At 47.1% G+C, this 18,968-nt stretch overlaps 1 protein-coding gene across 16 annotated transcripts in view; it reads left to right on the top strand.

Moving 5' to 3' along the window:
* Positions 1 to 18,968, top strand: part of Ncam1 (neural cell adhesion molecule 1) — a 321,651-nt gene that overhangs the window by 300,519 nt on the left and 2,164 nt on the right. For 5 of the 16 annotated variants that reach the window (XM_045145923.1, XM_045145928.1, XM_045145925.1 and 2 more), the window contains 5 exons: positions 1,325 to 1,449; positions 4,722 to 4,902; positions 15,114 to 15,321; positions 16,362 to 16,478; positions 17,450 to 18,265. In XM_045145923.1, the coding sequence (XP_045001858.1) occupies positions 1,325 to 1,449; positions 4,722 to 4,902; positions 15,114 to 15,321; positions 16,362 to 16,478; positions 17,450 to 18,265 (1,447 nt within the window). The remainder of the gene's footprint in view (positions 1 to 1,324; positions 1,450 to 4,721; positions 4,903 to 15,113; positions 15,322 to 16,361; positions 16,479 to 17,449; positions 18,266 to 18,968) is intronic. The other 11 variants (XM_045145924.1, XM_045145930.1, XM_045145933.1 and 8 more) reach the window with 3 other exon arrangements.

Below are 18,968 nucleotides of genomic sequence, written 5' to 3'. Positions count from 1 at the left end.
CACACACAGATTGCCAAGAGATTTGTCATAACCAGAGTCTATATTCCTAACCAGCTTTGGGTAATATGTGTGCGGCTGGCCTAGGCCCAGGAGTTTGTCTTTCTCTGGTTCCTTCTTGAATCAAAGGGAGGTGACTCAATATAGCTGAATGGAAGACCAGGCTAGACCTTGGCTTTGCCTTTCATATACCCAGAGTTACAGTGTAGCTCCATGGCCTGGTGGCAAGCCTCTCCTAGTTGTCTTGTCACAGACATGCAATTCTGTTTTCCAGAGAGAGCAAACCAGAGTGACTCACCCAGAAAGTAAGTGTAGTACAGACACCTCAAGCTTTCTCCCTAAGAACAGGAAGGACATCATAGAGGTGGCCCCTCCCAGGCAGTCCACGATCCCCACATGTTGAGTCTTCATTTCAGCTCTCTATCCCCCAAGTGTATGCTAATGGCATAGTTTCTCTTAAAAATAAGTCAGTACTAGCCATTCCAGCCCTGGTAACTAAACACATACGACTTCATCTTGCCTCTCCAACTTAGATTCACAGTGCTACCATGTGAGTGAGCATGAACTACGAATAAAGAAAACACTTTTGTGTTTCTTGTTGAGAAATGTGAACAACCATTTCCCCTCTCTCCTCTTATGAAGAAAGAGACTTTGATGATGGTTGTTTTAATACGTTAAGTGCCAGAGATTATCACTCACTCCACTGAGCCATAAATGTAGCACACTCACGGGAAACTTACCGGTGGCAATTCGTATTTTATTTAACCACAACTGGAAACTTATTTTGCAAGTGATTCTAAGCAATAAAACTTAATTCGTGGGAAGCTAGTTGCAACAGTGCGACATCACTCACTCCAGTCAGTGGCCAGCCCTCAAGACTGCAAGGGTGAGTGATGTACCTTGGAAAATAAAAACAGGCTGTTTTGAAGAACATTTTTCTGTGTATAAGTTTTCCACTCAGGGACTTACATTTTCCCATATTTTAAGCAGTTCGTCAATCTATGTGAGATTTATAGAAATCAAACCTGTAGTTGTAAGAGCAGCAAAATGAAATGAGACAAAGTAGGAAAAACCTTTGCAAAAATGGACAGGCACTGTGATGATGAGTGTTTTCCAGAACATTCCCACAAAGTACCCTCAACTTGAGCTGAAACTGAATGAGGCAGATAAGTGGGGTTCATGGTTTTGTACTGATTCCTTTTTAACCATTTGAATTTCTGGCAAAGCAAGAAAAGTACCAAGCCCCACTGCGTCACTTCATCCCATTAGGCTGGATTCCATTATTCCGTGGGTCCTGGATTTCATGGGAATTCACTGGCTGTTTCAGGGGAACCCAGCGCGCCCAAGCTTGAAGGGCAGATGGGAGAGGACGGGAACTCTATTAAGGTGAACCTCATCAAGCAGGACGACGGTGGATCTCCTATCAGACACTACCTGGTCAAGTACCGAGCGGTGAGTGGCCTCCTTGCAGGAGACTCATGGGCCTTGGTCAATGTTTTAAATCTTGAGACTGCCTTGAAGCTTCTAGGCCATGCTGACACTGGGGAAGTCTGAAAACCTGTGCAATGATAATCTACAAGTCACCCATAGTATTTCTGATTCTTGAATTTTGCTACCAGGTTATTTTGCCATGGTGTAAGCCTTGTATGCACACTGACCATACTTATATCTCTAGTGGTCACTACTTTGATAAAGTTTGTATTGTGGGCCAGGTGCTGTATCGAGACACATTTTTTCTAAGATCTCCATGAAGTGGGTATTATCATTAGCCCCACTCTCCAGGTGAAGCAACTGGAGCTATTGCAACCAGTAACTGGGGGTTTCACACACCTGGCTGAGCCTGAGTATGAATCCAGGCCTGTCTAGCTGGAGAGGTGGAGCTCTTCCCCACCTTCAGCTGCTTGAGAATCCTAGTAGCCTTGTCTGTGCTCCTCTGCACCTCAGCTGGTCTCTTTCTGCACCTCCTGGAGCCTCGCTGGGCTCATTCAGTACCTATCTAAAAACTCCATCCTATCACCTATCATCGCCAACTCCCAAATGGAGGATCACTACCTCCTTTTCTGATTTTAAAATGATACTCTGCATGATCAGTTGGAAGCCAACCATTTATACTGTTTAGAAACAGTCTCTGGGCATTACAATAGCCCATTTCTAGAGTTTCTGAGTAATAAAAATAATGAATCAAAAAGCAACTTGCTTTCCTCATGAAGCCCCAAGTAAGGCTTTTTCCAGGAAGTTGATTTACTCTGTGCCTCTTATGTGATCAGCTCCTGTGGAAATGATGTGTGGGCCTTAACTGCTAGATCCCTAAAGAATTGGTCTAGCACAGAGCCCTATGACTTGACTTTGCATCCAGTAGGCAGGTTTTCCAGCTACTCAGCCCTTCTTCCCACTTACTTTCTAAGCCAGGTGTGAACTACAATTGTAGGAAAAGTCTCAGTTGGCTTCCCTAAGACCCAGCCCAGAACTAACACTGTATGAGAGGTCCCTGTGGCTTCCATACTGTAGAGAACAATGTCAGGATGTGGCATATGGCTCTGTATATCTCACTTGAAGCAGATAGTGTGGTGAGATGGAATGCCTCGGTCCATTAGCAGCCAGAACAGCATCAAAATTCCAGCTCTACCATTTACCAGCATATGACCTGCAGAGATCACCCCATCTTCCCAAACTTCCATTTCTCCATCTGCAAAGTGGGGATAAAATAACTTATCAAGCTGTTGTAAAGATTGGTTATAATGTATGCAAAGAACCCAATGTACCTGACACTTGAAAGTGGTAACTGTAATTCTTGCTAATATGCAGACTCCAGCTAGAAATAGCTCCCACAGGAAGATATCACCAATATTTATTTGTCTGAACAGCAATGTGACCATGTTAAAAAGACAATGGAACCAAATGCCAGGACAATTGTAGATTTCAACAGCTTTAACCATCATCTCCTATCTTTCATTTTGAAGCTTAAATGTTTGCGAAATGTTATCATACATTATTAATAGGTATCATATAACATAATGTTATTGCGTGTTTGCTTTAGAGTCTGGCATCTCTTTTGTAATGATGTTTGCTAAGGGAGACAGAGGAAGAAGACCAAAGACGGGCAGCTCAATTTCTTTGTTTTAAACTGAAACAACCCCATAGTGACACATGCAAAGCTAACTTACAGTATAGTCCAAGCTTCTTGATTAGGCTTTAAGAAACTAGAATTGCCCTTCTAGCATTTCTCCTTAACAGTCATAGGTCCTGGAAAGGGCACTGTCAATGAATCTAAAGGTACCTTTATGAATGAATATGAACCATGTTGCTAGTTAAAACTTTTCATCCAGTCTCAGCTGGATGTGGTGGTTGCTAGACTTACACATGACATTACTACTGTGTTCTCTTCTTTTATTCCCAATATTTTTTATATTTTTATTTATTTGAGAGAGAGAAAGAGGTAGAGTGATGGAGAGAAAGAATGGGCACACCAGGGCATCCCGCCACTACAAACAAATTCCAGACACATATTCCTCCTTGTGTATCTGGTTTACATGGGTCCTGGGGAATCGAACCTGGGTCCTTTGGCTTTGCAGGCAAGCGTCTTAACTACTAAGCCATCTCTCCAGCCTTGTATTCTGTTCTTTCAAGGAACAGCTCATTGTTTAGTAAACATATGTCATACCTTCCTAGATGTCCAGCATGTACCTTAGGCATATGCCTTGTAAAAGGTTCCGAGACTATGAAGAGATAATTTGGGCAGATGTGAAGCCATCTTTTCAGGAAGTCTTCAGGTCTTCTCTCACAACTTTTTGTTAGGGAAGTGATTGCCTAGCAATGGCTTTGTAAACTCCCTAGCCTAGTAGAGACTATAATCAGCAAATAACCAGCGGGAACATTGAATGAGAAATAAGAGACTCTCTCCAATAACTTCACAACTGTTCTCAGGCCCTGGGCAGTGCTTGCTAAACTGAGAAGGACATTCCTTCTGGGCCCTTTTGAGCATCTGTAGTTGGGTCTGACAGCAAAATCTCACCTGTTCAGCTATATCATACTGAGTGGAACAGTTCAGCTCGACACATTTGTCCATATCCCTGTTATGAAAGAGAAGAATGTATTTTCAAGTTTGGACAGGCTGGTCCCCAACCTTTGCTGTGAGGTGACTCTGAGAAGGCACCTGACCTTTTGTTCATGTCCTCATCATCAGATTAGTAAAAGCCCAACATAATCCCTTACAGACTGGTTGTAGGAACACAGTGAGAAAATGTGTGGACAGACTTTACTAACTAAAACATCTGAACCATAGGAGGTACTTGATACATGACGGATGCTATTTTTAGTAAAATTGGGATTTATGCAATGTTCACCTATCAGAAAGGTAAATCACACACCTGAATGTGGGCAGCATACTAAAATAGGATAAGAAATGGATTTGTTTTGTTGCTCTACCAGGAAGCCCTTATGCCTATGTGTCCAGCATCCCAGAGTGTGGCCTGGGGCACGTGGAAGGTGGTGTTTAAACCCCTGTAAACCCTGAAGGTGTGGGGCAGTGAAGGAGTAAGCAGTTCACAAACATGCTAATGTGTATAATTTGTAAGATTTCTCAGGACCCTGTCTTTTCATTGCTTTCTATATTTGTGGTTTTATACCCATAGTTTTTGACTCTTGAGTCTTTGCCTATTGGCCTGTCCCTGTACTCTCACTAAAGCTCTCTGGTGTTGTGTGTCCTTCCTGCCGATTGTTCCCAGAAGCTCTCCTCTGAGTGGAAACCAGAGATCAGGCTCCCGTCCGGCAGTGACCATGTCATGCTCAAGTCCTTGGACTGGAATGCTGAGTATGAAGTCTATGTCGTAGCTGAAAACCAGCAAGGAAAATCCAAGGCAGCTCATTTTGTGTTTAGGACCTCGGCTCAACCCACGGCCATCCCAGGTACAGCCACTTCTGCTTTCTGTTTGTTTCCTGCTTTTACTTAATGCACAAGTGCCGCACCTCCTAATGCGCCTGAACAACCCTGACAACTCGCTTGCTTAGAGCCATCCTCATGACTGGTTGCCCTGCCAAGCTTAGTCTGGCCTTGTCCCTACATGCAGCAGTTGAGATGAATGGGACCCCTACCTCCAGGAGGTTTGGTCAAGCATCCTGGGGAAAAGGTCCTGTCTCATTTGGCCTTGAAGGACTGATGCTAACCAGTTCATGGGACCCCCCTCAAATGGAAAACACCCCAGCTCCTGCCTTGCCTTGGGTGCTGGTTGAGCAAGGATCCTTTGTGAGACTTTGTCTGCCATCTGCATTCCATACTAGGACCACGTAACTAGTTTTAACGCCATTCCTACATGACGCCTGCTTTAGCTGCACAGCCATGGTCAAATATCCCTTCTCTCTGGTGACCCCAAGAGAAGGAAGAGATGGTTCCCAGGTAGTTACAACCCTCCCTGCAAAGGAACTCTCCACAGAGCCAGAGAACAAATTGAACCTCTTAAAATGGAACACGTGGAGAAGATAGATGCTGGGAAACACCATCATTGAAAGACAGTGCTCCTAGGAGATGCAGATTTGTCTCTAGGGATCTGGGACCAACTCAAGTGTGGGAATAAAGTGAGAGTTCTGCTTTCTGGTCCAGCTACCTTGAATTGACAGCTACTCCCCTCATTTGGGAAATTCCTCAGAGAAAACAGAACTTTCAGCCATCACCATGCTTGTCCAGGCCAGCCAAATGCCAGTCATAGGCAGCAGAGGTGAGCGTAGAGCTATAGCCCGTTTAAGGGGTGGGCGCATATACTCTGTTGTGTTCATATGTGTTAGGAAGACATCCCCCGGGAAACCCCCAGCCTACCTGTTTTGCCTAAAGCACTTGCCCAGCTGGTGGGCTTGGTTGTCATGATTGTTCCTCCCAGAGGGAGTCAGATCAGAAAGAGGCAGGCTGCCCACAATGCAGGGCTGTATGTACAGAGTGAGACAGTCAAGTGGCATGTGTGTGATTCATCATGGTTGTTGATGTGTGAGTGAGTGTGTCTAGTAGACATGTGAAGCTTCCAGCGCGTTGGCAGGTGAGTATTAAAATATAGATTAGATTAGAAGCATCGATTGGCCAGTTGCATTGTGGGGAAGGCTTCCTAGATCAGTCTGGGGTAGAGATGTCTTTTCGTGTACTATATATAAGGTGCCTGGATATGGCTATAGGAGATGTCCTCATTAAGGCTTCATAGGATGTCTGAGTGGAAATGGCCCTGCTTGTCTTCTGTCCCTTCTTTCCTGGTATTCTTTGGTGAGTTGTTTTTTTTTTTTTTTCTTAAAATGGACAGTATGATGGTAATATCCAATCTGCCCTGCCTTTGAGAGACACTTAGAATGTGGAGTGGTGTGAGGCTTAAGTAAGCCCTTTGCAGCATTTTCAAAAACCAGTTGTTCCCTGAAATGAGACTTGATAAGCAGATTGCTTGGGCATAATGTGTTCCCAAGCTGGGAACTTCTGGGATTAACTTCTGGGATTGGGTGTCAAGAGACGAAAGTACTAGGGAGACTTTATACTCCAGAATTCTTGTAGTAAATCATGCTCACCTTGTTCATAGTGGCTCTGGGCCTCTGCTCACCAGGTATTAGAAGGAGGGCACTGTGTGTCTGGTTGGACTCTCTTGTCCTTTTTATTGGGTTGCCAGAATAAAACCTCTTGCATTACTAGATGTACATTTGTGGTTGAATTCTGTAGTCAGCAGGGTGGTGGAAGGTGAGGTGCTCGGGACTCTTTACCAGCATAATGGTGGGGCTCACAAGTAGGAGGAGGCTTGCTTCAGCTCTGTAGTCCGCCCCATCCTGTGCCCAGTGCACCAACCATAGTGCAGCCACCCACTGCATCTCTGCCACCATGGGCAAAAACACAAGATAGGAGCAGACCACACTCATTGGCTGCACCTCAGGGGCACCACCTTAGTAACAGGTGACACTCTCCTAATGAAAGCCCAGTACTCTACTGTGGAGGCTCCTGTTCTCGCACCTGAATTTCATTTGCTGGCTAGCTCCCCCCCCCCCCCCCCCCCGCCATCTCCCCACTAACCCTGCTGTGCTGCTTCTGGCGTTGCTGAGCTTCCAACTGGCCTCTGGTGTTGATACGGCAATGAGCTTTCCTCTAGCCTGCATCAGTCTAACTTACTAAATTGAATTAACCTTGGATTCTTGTGTTTTCTGTATTTGACCTATTTTTTTTCTTTTTATCTTATTTTTTTTCCTCTGTTTCTGTCTCTGCCTTCTCTTTTATCCCCCACCCTTCCTGTGTCTGTCGTCACACTTGTCACCTTGGACGTCACTGGGACATCCCACTGCCACATTTATTTTTCAACAAACCACATTTTCTCTGGGACCCATTGCTCGATACCTGTAGCCACCTTAGGGGGCAGTTCTGCCTCCTACACCTTAGTCTCATTGCTTTTCTCTGCAGTGGCTCTTCTTTTGCTCTGTTAGGAACTTGAACACAAAAATTAAATTTGCTTATAAGCCCAGTTCCTATAAAAAAAAAAAAAAAAAGTTCAGTGCCCCCTTTGGAAGATCCTGTCAGGACCGCAGTGGCCCAGCCCCTGCCACTGAGAGAGCAATTGGGTGTGGAAGAGCCAGCCATTCACTGATACTTCCGTGCCACTTCATAAGGAGTCTGCCCCCTTCGTAACCACAGTCAAAGGAATTAGAGATCTTTCTTTAAATGCTATTTTTTTAAAAAGAGCATTATGCTAGGTTTACAGAGAAGTTTCTGCCTATCTGATACATTTTTTGTTGTGGTGGTGGTTCATAGCAGAGGAAGAATTCTGGGTACCTTGTAAAGCTTGGCTCAGATTGCTGAAAATGCCACATGCACCCCTCATTCTAACTCTTCCCTCCTCGGCCCTTCAATATGTAGTTGGCTTCACTTGCATTTATACATTTAAGTGCCCACATTAAGAGCCTCACAGGGTGACTAGCCTGAGCACATTGCTGACATGATGGGCAAATTAAGCTCCCTGTTGCCCATGCAGTGGGAAAAGTTGAATTTGTTTCTGGAGCTGATGAATGTGCTGGGAGGTGCCTTGATGCTTGTATTATCCCTGACACCTTCTGCAGTCTCTGTGACAAAGACTAAGTCTTGACGTGTCCAACACGAGTTGGCTTTGAAAGGTAGTCTCCCAGCACGAGTGATTTCTGTGCTGTACAGTAGCAATCTCAAATCTGCACAAAGCCTCCAAGTCTTGAAGGTGGCCGTACAGCAGGACTTGCATTGCTGTCATAAGCCCGGTACACCAGGCAAGTTAGAAGCATCCCACTTGAACCAGGCATGGGCCCCACCACCACCACCTTCCTCACATATGCTCAAAAGTGCACAAGATGAGAGATGAAGGGCAGACTAGGCCTCTCTCCTAGAGTATCAGTAAATCAATGCAGACTCAGCCTGTCTCTGTCAGCATATCCAGAATGCCCTGGATTCCCTGTCGGTCTTGGTACCATGACACTATTAAAACTATCATGAAAGGCCAGGCGCTCCTGTCTGCTACTGTGGGGTTCACCCAGGAGAAAAGATGGGCGTGTTTATCGCAGTTAGCTGCATGGAAATCCAGGGCTGAAACCTGCGCAGTAGTGTCAGCGTGTGACCTCGGGGTGGATCTTCTACTGAATAAAAACTCCCTCCCACACCGTGGTACCTGTTGTCCTACCTATCCCATCTTTGAACATCTCCACAGAAGTTTGATTTACGTTCTTTTCAGTTCTTACACATTTTTTCTGTTGTTATTTTTCATGCTCAAAGACTAGCCTCTTCCTTTGAGAATCCAAATGACCTTGAGCTGTGATCTGTGGGCAAAGCCACTTTTATTGTCCCCTGCTGGTGTCCCAGCATTCAGCGTAGAAGCTCTATGCTGATCTGCAGCTCAGGCTGGCAGTGTCTCTCGCACAGCCATGACCTATGTCCTGGAGTCCTGACCTCTTCCAACTAGCACAGTGAAGCAGGTTGGCTTATGGGGACAAGACAGTGCATCAGAGAAACATGGTGCTCCCAGGAGCTGTGTGAGAATCACAAGTCTGTATAGGAAAGATTCAGTGAGGGCAAAAGAGGTCCCACCACAGTCCTCCTGGTCCTTCTGATGGCCCTGGGTGGATGTCACATGTATCTACCCTAGGAGGGCCCAGCTCATGGGTCTATCTCTACCTGATCCCCATATACAGAAAAGGGACAGTGTCAGTGTTTCTCAAAGTGTCCTATGGAAGTCTTGTCCTAAATGCAGAGAGGCCTCACACAGCCCTGTGAACTCGGTACATCCCAGGACCCAGTAACCCTTATCTGGAAAACCTGTGGGCTCTCTGCAGCAGGCCAGTACAGACAGTCTGTGGCTTATAACTGTATACCCTGTGGGAGACCATATTCATATGCACCACTTGCCACCTAACAGAGTTTCTCATGAAGGCTGTGGCCCCTGCAGAAGTCCTTAAGAAATTGGCCCTCCAGTAGCCCCAAAGGAGTGAAGTCCCCTCACCTTGCTCAGCCGCCTCGGCCACTGAACCCTGTGTTAGTGCTGCCTACATACACACCATACACCATGGGGACTCAGTTTGGAATATTTATACAGCAGGTTTGGATCATGTTTTTCTACTAATAAGAATGCTAACATTGTTGTGTAGATAATCAGTGAGACTTTATGAAGTTTACACCTTTGCATTATTAAAAGATATAACAGTTCTTGTGAACTCACCAGCGTGTTTTGATTTTATTTGATGGTTATGCCCACCACAATGTCAAAACCCCCTTTTCCTCCACTACATGTACCTGATAACTTATTACCTATAGAGATATTTAAATTGTACATCACACTGGAAGCCTTAGGGGTCAGGCTCTAGCTAAAAGAGAACCTTCTTGTGAGGAGCGATATGCTTTGATTGGAGATCCTGAGAGGTACTGTGGGTCCTTCCTGCCTTGGAATACTCAGCAGGTAGTTGAAAGGAAATGGACCTCTGCAGAATGGGAGAAGTAGTTATGCTGGGGACAGAGGCACATTGTGAGCCACCAGATGTACAGTTTTATATGTAGCAAGGTCTTCAAATTTCATAGCAACCTTTTTTTCCTCCTAATAGAGTCACATAGGGGTTTGGCACTAGAAATAAACTGAGGGAAGGTTTTGTTGGCAAACTGGATTCTGAATGGAGCCAGTTCCAAGAAGTAGCAGCCATACTCTATGCTCAACTACTCTGACAGTCTGACAGTTGTACGGGGGCTTTTGAAAGGAGGGAACTTCTGCACCCAAGGCCCATGGCACAGTGACTTGGGCCTATTCGGGCACCTGGAAATTGTGAGGCCCACTTGAAGGCTTCAGAAAGTTCCTGCTTAAGTACCAGCCCCACTCAACTCAGGAACCACGAGAGACAGGCAGCCTCAGCCTGGTACTCTCGCTGTTTGGAGGTCATGGGGAAGCAGTTGCCAAGAAGCTTTCTTTGTATGTGAGGTATAGAGGGGGGTTAGTCAGGGAGGCCAAGGGGGAGGTCATGGCAGCCGTGTCATATACTGGAAATGTATACTGGTGAGAATAGAATAGTGCAGCGAAATGTTTTATTCTTCCTTGGAAGGCATGTTACATGTGATGCAGGGGGATAGCTTTTGTTCCTCTAGTTTTCCATAGCTAACCAATTCTGGAGTATTCATCAAAAGGGAATGGATGTTGCCCTGCCTCAAATACCACAGCCTATCCCATATGTACATCTTTTTGTCCCTGCATCCAGCACTTTCCCTCCCACTTGAGGAACACATCACTTGTTCTGAAAGTCTCAATTCTTAGTAGTGGTGGGCTAAGTAGACCTTTTCTTTTAGGAAAGACTCTTGCTTTTTCTCAATGTACATTTTGTCAGCTCTTCCTTGGTGATAGACCATAACTGTGATCACTGTGATACAGGACAAAAGACCTGGAAATGATCCCCATTTGACTCATCTAGGGCACTTGCTCAAATCCTGATTTTTATGCCCTACCCCAAGGACTCTAATTCCATAGCATTGGGGGACCCCAGATTCTGAACTTTTAAGAAAGCACCAAAGAATCCCACTGCATTTGAAGAATCATTGAGTTAAAAGGTATGTCCAGGGCTGGAGAGATGGATTATCAGTTAAGTGCTTGCTTATGACTAAGGACCTCAGTTAAAGGCTCGATTCCCCATGACCCACATAAGCCAGATGCACAAGGGGGTGCATACATCTGGAGTTCGTTTTCAGTGGCTAGAGGCCCTGGTGTGCCCATTCTCTTTCTATCTATCTGCCTCTTTCTCTATGTGTTGCTCTCAAATAAATAAATAAAAATAAACCAAAAAGTGTACGTTCACACAAAGATAAATGATGAAGGATGGATTCTACGAGACATTTTTGGTCTTTGAGGAAAAGGTTCTTTTTAATATATACCATAGAGATTGGCACATGGGACACGATGTCATATGCTGAATACTATAGAACCTCTCCTGGAATGAGAGACAGGCATTTGTGGTTGAAAAGAACTTGTAGAACATTCTCTACCCAAGTCCCTTCCAGGTGCACATCATCCACAGCATGACAGCATTCTTAGCAAGGGATTGTCTTGTCTTTACTTAATGCCTCCAGCCACAGGGAGCTTACAGCCAAGGCAGCTCACAGCTTGACCATTTCTGCATGTCAGTCCCTCCTCGTGGGGAGCTGCCATCTGCCCCACCCCCATAACTAACACCTATTAGTGCCACTTAAAAGGAGAAGACTGTTTCCTTCTCCTGACACACCTATAAATATGTGGAAGTGGCATTCTCATTTCTAGGACAACCACTCATTCAGCCGTGTTACAAATAATAGTCTGTGAAAGTTTTGTGAGCTGGCATCATTCCAGCTGCTGAGGCAGATGGCCAGAAGTTGTATGCATGTAAGTGGACAGAAAATGCCATATGCTGTAAGGAATGCAACAATACAGACAAATTTAGTAGGAAAGAGGTCAGGGAGAACCTCTTCAAGAAGGTAACGTGGCACACACAGCCTGTAAGGCCACAAAGCTACCCCTAAGATGCTCGTTAGGGAACTAGTGTCTAGGCAAGGACCTGTCCAGGCTTTAGGGAATGGGCAGATGGACATATTAATCAGACAGCATAAAGAACTGTCTGACCTAAAGCATGTCTTTGAAGATCACTTCCTGAGTTACAAAGGCCAGGGGGCTAGGCAGAGGCCAGTGCACATGGTAGGCCAGAGAAAGGATTTGACATTTGTAGTAAATGAAAAGGAAAGCCCTACTTGATTTGTGTTCATGTCTTAGGACTAAGTCTCTTTGCCCTGGAGTGCCACCCCTCATGTGTGTGCAGAACCAGTGATGCCTCCAGCTTGGTCTGTATAAGTCAGAGCAGAAGCTGTCCCGGCTGTTGACCTCTCACACATAGCTTTTCTATAGTTCATTTTTCCTCTTTAAAGACACAAGCAGACAACTTGAGACTATATTTACATATAGCGTTCAGATTGTAGAATCTTTGCCACAGAGCTGGGTGTGGTAACTCATGCCTATAATATGAGGACTCAGGGAGTTTGAGGCAGGAGGATTTCTATGAGTGTGAGCTTCAGGGCAACAGAGACTATAGGAATCCTGTCTCAAAAAAAAAGTAAAAATAAGGAAAAGATCAGAATGCCATTAAATACAAAAAATACAGAGATATACTTCCACCACACACACCAAAATGACTTTCAGCTCCTTCTTTTTAAAAAATAAATTATTTATTTTTATTTATGTATTTGAGAGAGACAGACAGAGAGAGAATGAGTACACCAGGGCCTCCAGCCACTGTAAGCGAACTCTGTATGCACCACCTTGTGCATCTGGTTTACGTGGGTCCTGGGGTATCGAGCCTTGAACAGGGAGCCCTTAGGCTTCACAGGCAAACGCTTAACTGCTAAGCCATCTCTCCAACCCTCAGATTCTTCTTGGGCAAGGAGGCACTTTACATCTACCAGGTACCAATGTCAAGAAGCCGTAATGGCTTCAAGACACTACCATGGAATAGAGAGAAATATCTTGGCTGAAATGACTATCCTACTCGGGAAAACAGCTTGAGATTCTGAAGACTATGGAAGCCTACATTTCTTCCCATGCTCATGTATGAACAAGGTTCATGGGGAAGTGGGCTGCTATGAAAATGATCCACTCTAGCTAATGGCTGGGGTCAGTAGCTTTTTTCTGGCTCTCAACACACAAACACCAGGTAGCCAGTGTCCTTGGCCAGTCTCCGGCCTTCCTAGGATCATGGGCTGGAGTCCTTGGTGAAGAATTAGAAGGGTCCACCCAGTGACCTTCAAGAGGAAACACTGGGAAACAAGCCAAGATCCCAAGGGTCCAAATGCATTAGCAAGCCAAGTGTCTCTCTCACTGTCCCCAAAGGAATAGATTGTTGGTGCTCCTTTCTGGCATATAGGGCTGGTGCCTTATAGCAGAACTGAAGTTTGAAATGAGGAACAGTGAAGTGACACTGCCCTGGAGAAGCCCTATAATTCCTGGGACAAAGGAGCCAACTGGAACACAGGCTACATGAGAAAAGAAGAATGGGAAAGGTGTGGTAATATACACTTTTAATCCCTGCATTCAGGAGGTAGAGGTAGAGGATTGGAGTTCTATGTTAGTGAGATCCTGACTCAAATAAAAAAAAAAAAAACCAACCGAAATATAATAACAATAAGAATTGTGGCCCATCTATAGTGCTAATTACCCTGGGTTACACATTCATCTCATTATCTGCAGGAATGGCATGAGACATGATTGACAGGCCAACGGGGCCATGGTTGGTATTCCACAAAGTATAGTGAACTGAGTTTAGCATCAAGCGGGAACAAGCTTCAGTAGTATTGGCCATAGTTGCTGCTTCCAGTCCACAGGTGTAAGTGACCTCAGTGTCCTGAGAACACAGGAAGCTTCATACAGGGTCTAATGGTAGGATGGAGTTGTGCCTCTGGACCTATGTTCTTTCAGAAGAAAAAGAAATGAGAAGTGCCTATATTTCAGTCTGGAACCATTACCTCCACAGTGACTCACTGACTTGAAGGTAAAGCTGTATATCGGGTCTTGATTCCCACATCACATTGGTAGGAGCCCCACAGCATTAGTTGGTTCTTCTCAGAGCCATGCAGGGAGCTGACCCAGGGCTCTTCTGTGCTAACATCAATAGCCCAAGGCCTCCCGAGGAGAACAGACTTACACCAGGGAAGCTAGGCACAGAAGTTGTGTCTGGTTTCAGAACGAACCCAGCCAGAACTTGGAGGCTAGCCACTGCAGGGATGTGAGGATGTAACCTGAGTGTGAGCATGCCTGCCTGCCTGTGTGTGTGAGTGTGCAGCTCTGGGGGAGTCTTCTGGTTTTCCTGAAGTCTGACCTGAGCAGGCCTGGCTCCTGAGTGGTAAGTATTCCCAGACCCTTTACCTGACCCACTAGACCTAGGGAGGCTTCTGGTCTCCAGAGGTACTTTCACTTAATTTAGCTTTCTTGGGTGCAGTAGAGGAGGGTAAACTGTGACCTCAGTGTACTGTAATGTTGCACTCCTTTGAACTTTTGTTCCCAGAGAGGGGAGAGGAAGTGGAGTAATACTGGGCATCCCAATGGGCCTGAAAAAAGACCCAAGGAAGTCCTGGGAATCCTCTTTAAGACCCTGTCCCTCACAGTTCCTAGAGCCACAACATAGCCTGCAGCCAATAGCCTCTGCCTGTCTGTCTTGCAAAGCCTTTTGCGTTGGTCCAAGAGACACATAACAGTGTCCCTTGGCTTCATCTTCACCCAGTGTCCTCAAACACTACCTGGCTCAGCTCAATCTTCTCCCAGTACTTAGGAAGATCAGCTGAGCTTGTGCCTTGGGGTGGCTCAGAAGTTGGAGAGGACAGGGATGAAAACACAGTCCTTCTCTCATTTTGACTTGTGAGAGCCCCAGGCCCCTATCCCCTACGTAAGATAAGGCTGATATCCATCCCCACTTAAAGGTGTAGAGACCCTATTGTCTCTTCACCATGCATAATAAAAGCCCCCAGTGAAGTTTCTGTTGGACATGAATGCCTCAGTTCTGTGCTCCAAACCCCTTACTCTACCCCCAGGAGCAGTTACATATCCCAAGGTTAGAGGACTCACTTCTCAGTCTGCTAACCACCAGCCATCTCTCTCCCATTTAAGCCAATGGAAGCCCCACCTCAGGCCTGAGCACTGGAGCCATCGTGGGCATCCTCATTGTCATCTTCGTCCTTCTTCTCGTGGTTGTGGACATCACCTGCTACTTCCTGAACAAGTGTGGCCTGCTTATGTGCATCGCTGTCAACCTATGTGGAAAAGCTGGGCCTGGAGCCAAGGGCAAAGACATGGAGGAGGGCAAGGCTGCCTTCTCGTGAGTGCAGACCCACCTGGCCGTTGCAGTCTAGGCTTTGCCCCAGCACAGGGCCTGCCACTATGACCCCTCGAAGCCATCTGTGGGGTGCCATGGTGGCCTTTACTGTAGCTTATTTTCCCCACATAGAAACCCCAAGGAACAAAACCATTAGTGCAAGTCTCTCTATGCATGATCTTGGGGTGGGATAGGATGGGGTTACCTGTTGTGAAAGCAGCCTCTTGGAGCCACCCAATCTCACCAAGGTTTGAAGATCCTGAGAAGGTCAAAACAGGGGATTTGTCAGAGCTAAGCCTAGAAAAGACAAACAATGAAGGGGACCAGCATTTGAAGGGCACACCTAACCTGACCTTACTTACTCTCATTCATTCATTCTTTCATTCATCACTCAACAAATATTTATTCCACCATTACTGAGAGTAAGACACTGGATCCTGGCTTTATAATGCAACAGGAAACAAAGTGGATGAAAACTCCTAGCCTTATGGAGCTGATGGTGCAGATCTTGTTCCCTCTAGCAGCATCTGTGGAAGACAGATCCTGAACCATTTAGCAGAAGCCTTTGAAGACTAGTTGGATGGGACTGAGATGGAGCCAACTGAGAAGGATAGAGTAAAGAAATGAGTTGTTTAGCACCACCACATGCCAGGAACTATAACATGTACCTAAACATGCACCAGCCTATATATCATTGCTTACAAATATATGTGAACATGTGTGCTATGTGTATGCATTTGAGCACTTATCAACAACAGAAACTATGCTAAGCACTTCACACACATCATCCCATTCCATTCTCATAATGACTAGGTTAGGTACATTCAGGAAACTGAGGCAGGGTGATGAAATTAGGTGTTCAGGAGCACATGCCTTGTAAGAGCCCACTCTGCAGGCCTCAGATGTTCAGGAGCACATGCCTTGCAAGGGCCCACTCTGCAGGCCTCAGACCAAAACGACATACCTTCAGCTACAGCTGCTTTTCTAGGGATCTCCCCTTCCCGAGCCACCCTGGGATCTAACTGGCAGAATTCTTTCCACAGGAAAGATGAATCCAAGGAGCCCATTGTGGAAGTTCGAACTGAAGAGGAGAGGACTCCAAATCATGATGGAGGGAAACACACAGAGCCCAATGAGACCACGCCACTGACAGAGCCCGAGTATGTGGACCAGGAGGAACTGGAACCTCTTCCACAGAGCCCATATCTACCTCATCACACCCACCCCTCCCTGCTTCCCTTCCTCAGCTCCCAGCCAAACATGGCAGGCCAGGATTCTGGATCCATGGGTCAGAAGATCCCTTGGCCAGGCAACACCTGCCCCCACACTCCTTAGGGAGATGGCATCCTTGGTTCTGTGTGGGTAGTGATGGGTGTCTTATTAGGCTTCTTGCATAAGTGGGGATCCTAGCCCTTGTTCCTTTCCTAAGTTACATATTCTGGAAATGGTTTAGCCTCTTTGAAAGAGGCTTAGCAGATTCTATTAGGGTGTTTTTTCAAGTCCAGAGTTTTCTGGGCCAGAAAAGTTGAGGACCTGATAAAGCTACCTTGCCCAGTTCTTCTCAGAAGCCTTAGGGGTCCTCAGAGACCCTGACCAGCCATGTTTGCAATGCCTGCCTTGCTGTCACAGACCCAATGGGTTTGAAGGGAAGAGTCTTGCTGAATCACTGAATCATAGCTAAAAGAAGCCATGGCTCTTAGGAGCCATTTGGAACCCTGCTCATCCCCTGGGAGGGGGGCCAGGTCACGTCTTCCAAGGGAGCCTAGAACAGGGGAATGGTGAACTGTAGCTGCCTCCGCTGAAGTGGAGATCCAGGTACGGCATCAGAGAGCCCCAGACAGGTGTGCAAGGGACGGGAGCCCTGTGCAGAGAGCTGGAGGGATGTCAGCAGGGAGGAAAGATAGCAGATCCCTTTGAGACTGCCACGTTCTTTGTCGTCTCCTGTGTCCTTTTCCGCCCACCTGGGCTTCCTCTCCACGTTCTTGTTTCTCTGTGGGCCCATGTTCCTGCCTGCGCATGGCTGCATGCCTACTCATGGCCCCTCTCCTTGGCTTCAACCCTTCTGCCCTGCTTCTCTGTCATGTCTCAGCTTCATTGTCTATTCTCTCTCTACTTCCTGTCCTCCCCACAGGCTACCTGCTGACACCACAGCCACTGTTGAGGACATGCTGCCTTCTGTCACCACCGTCACCACTAACTCTGACACTATCACCGAAACTTTTGCCACTGCTCAGAACAGCCCCACCAGTGAGACCACTACACTGACCTCCAGTATTGCCCCGCCGGCCATAGCCGTGCCAGACTCAAATTCTGTACCCACTGGCCAGCCCACCCCTTCCAAGGGGCCCGGCATCACTGCCGCCTCCACATCCCCAGCCTCAGCCCCCAAGGTTGCTCCCCTTGTTGACTTAAGTGATACCCCGACCTCAGCCCCTGCTGCTAACAATTTGTCCTCTAGTGTCCTGGCTAATCAAGGAGCTGTGCTTAGCCCAAGCACTCCTGCTGGTGTTGGGGAGGCCTCCAAGGTCTCTCCAGCCAGCAAGCCCACCCCTGCCCCAACCTCCACCCCAGCGGGGGCAGCCAGTCCTCTAGCAGCAGCGGCTGCCCCCGCCACAGAAGCCCCCCAGACCAAGCAGGAGGCCCCCAGCTCCAAAGGCCCGGACCCAGAGCCCACCCAGCCTGGCACCACGAAGAGCCCACCCGAGGCAGCCACAGTCCCTGCTAGCCCGAAGAGCGAGGCTGCCTCCATCAGCACCACAAACCCTTCCCAGGGCGAGGACTTTAAAATGGACGAAGGGAACTTCAAGACCCCAGATATTGACCTTGCAAAGGATGTTTTTGCAGCCCTGGGCTCTCCTGCTCCCGCCGCTGGGGCCAGTGGACAAGCCCCTGCGCTTGCTCCTTCCACTGCAGACAGCTCTGTTTCGCCTGCACCAACAAAGACCGAGTACGGCCTCTCTTTGTCTGCTGTCATCAGGTCGTGTCCCGTGGTGGTGTGCGTTTGTGTCGTGCTGTGTCCTCCTTGTTAGATATGTCCTCAGCCTCACTCAGGGCTTCTCTGAGGCAGCTGTCAGCCAGGGCACTGGGACAAGGCAGGAGCAGGGGCAGGAAGCAGGGCCTGGGTGAGCAGAGCCGATGCTTGCTGGCTAATTAGGCCATGTTAATTGTGTTTCGTCCTTATCATCCTAGCGGCGCTTCTGTTCCCCCCGCCGGGGTGCCTCGCAGTTGGGTCACTGATGAACAGAGCTTGGGAAGGCACTAAGGAGGCCAAGGAGCCCTTATCTGGTACCCTTGGTGTACAATTGGTGTGTTATCCAGCGCAAGCCAAGTCCCTCCTCAGAAAAGCAACATTGTGCACAAGAAGAAAAGGCAGCCCCCTCGGAGGTCTATGCCATAGGGGTTAGGCAGTTCACAGGCTGTCACACGCTGGCTGAGATGCCCACTCTTTTCTCCACCCACTCTCAATCCTGCTCTCCTTAGAGTGCCAGGGAAGACTAAGTTTCAGGCACCTGAATGCCTGTTTTATCTCTAAATTCAAGTTTGCAGTGTTCAGGTTTAAGTGTGATGCCAAATGTAGTGGCTGCGTGAGGCTGGAGTCTAAACCTGCACCCGTGTATCCTCAGGCCTGACGTTGACTCGTGGGACCCGTG

Source organism: Jaculus jaculus, chromosome 3 (genome assembly GCF_020740685.1).
Source record: "Jaculus jaculus isolate mJacJac1 chromosome 3, mJacJac1.mat.Y.cur, whole genome shotgun sequence".
Classification (NCBI taxonomy): Eukaryota; Metazoa; Chordata; class Mammalia; order Rodentia; family Dipodidae; genus Jaculus; species Jaculus jaculus.
This window is presented reverse-complemented; position numbering and strand designations above follow the sequence as displayed.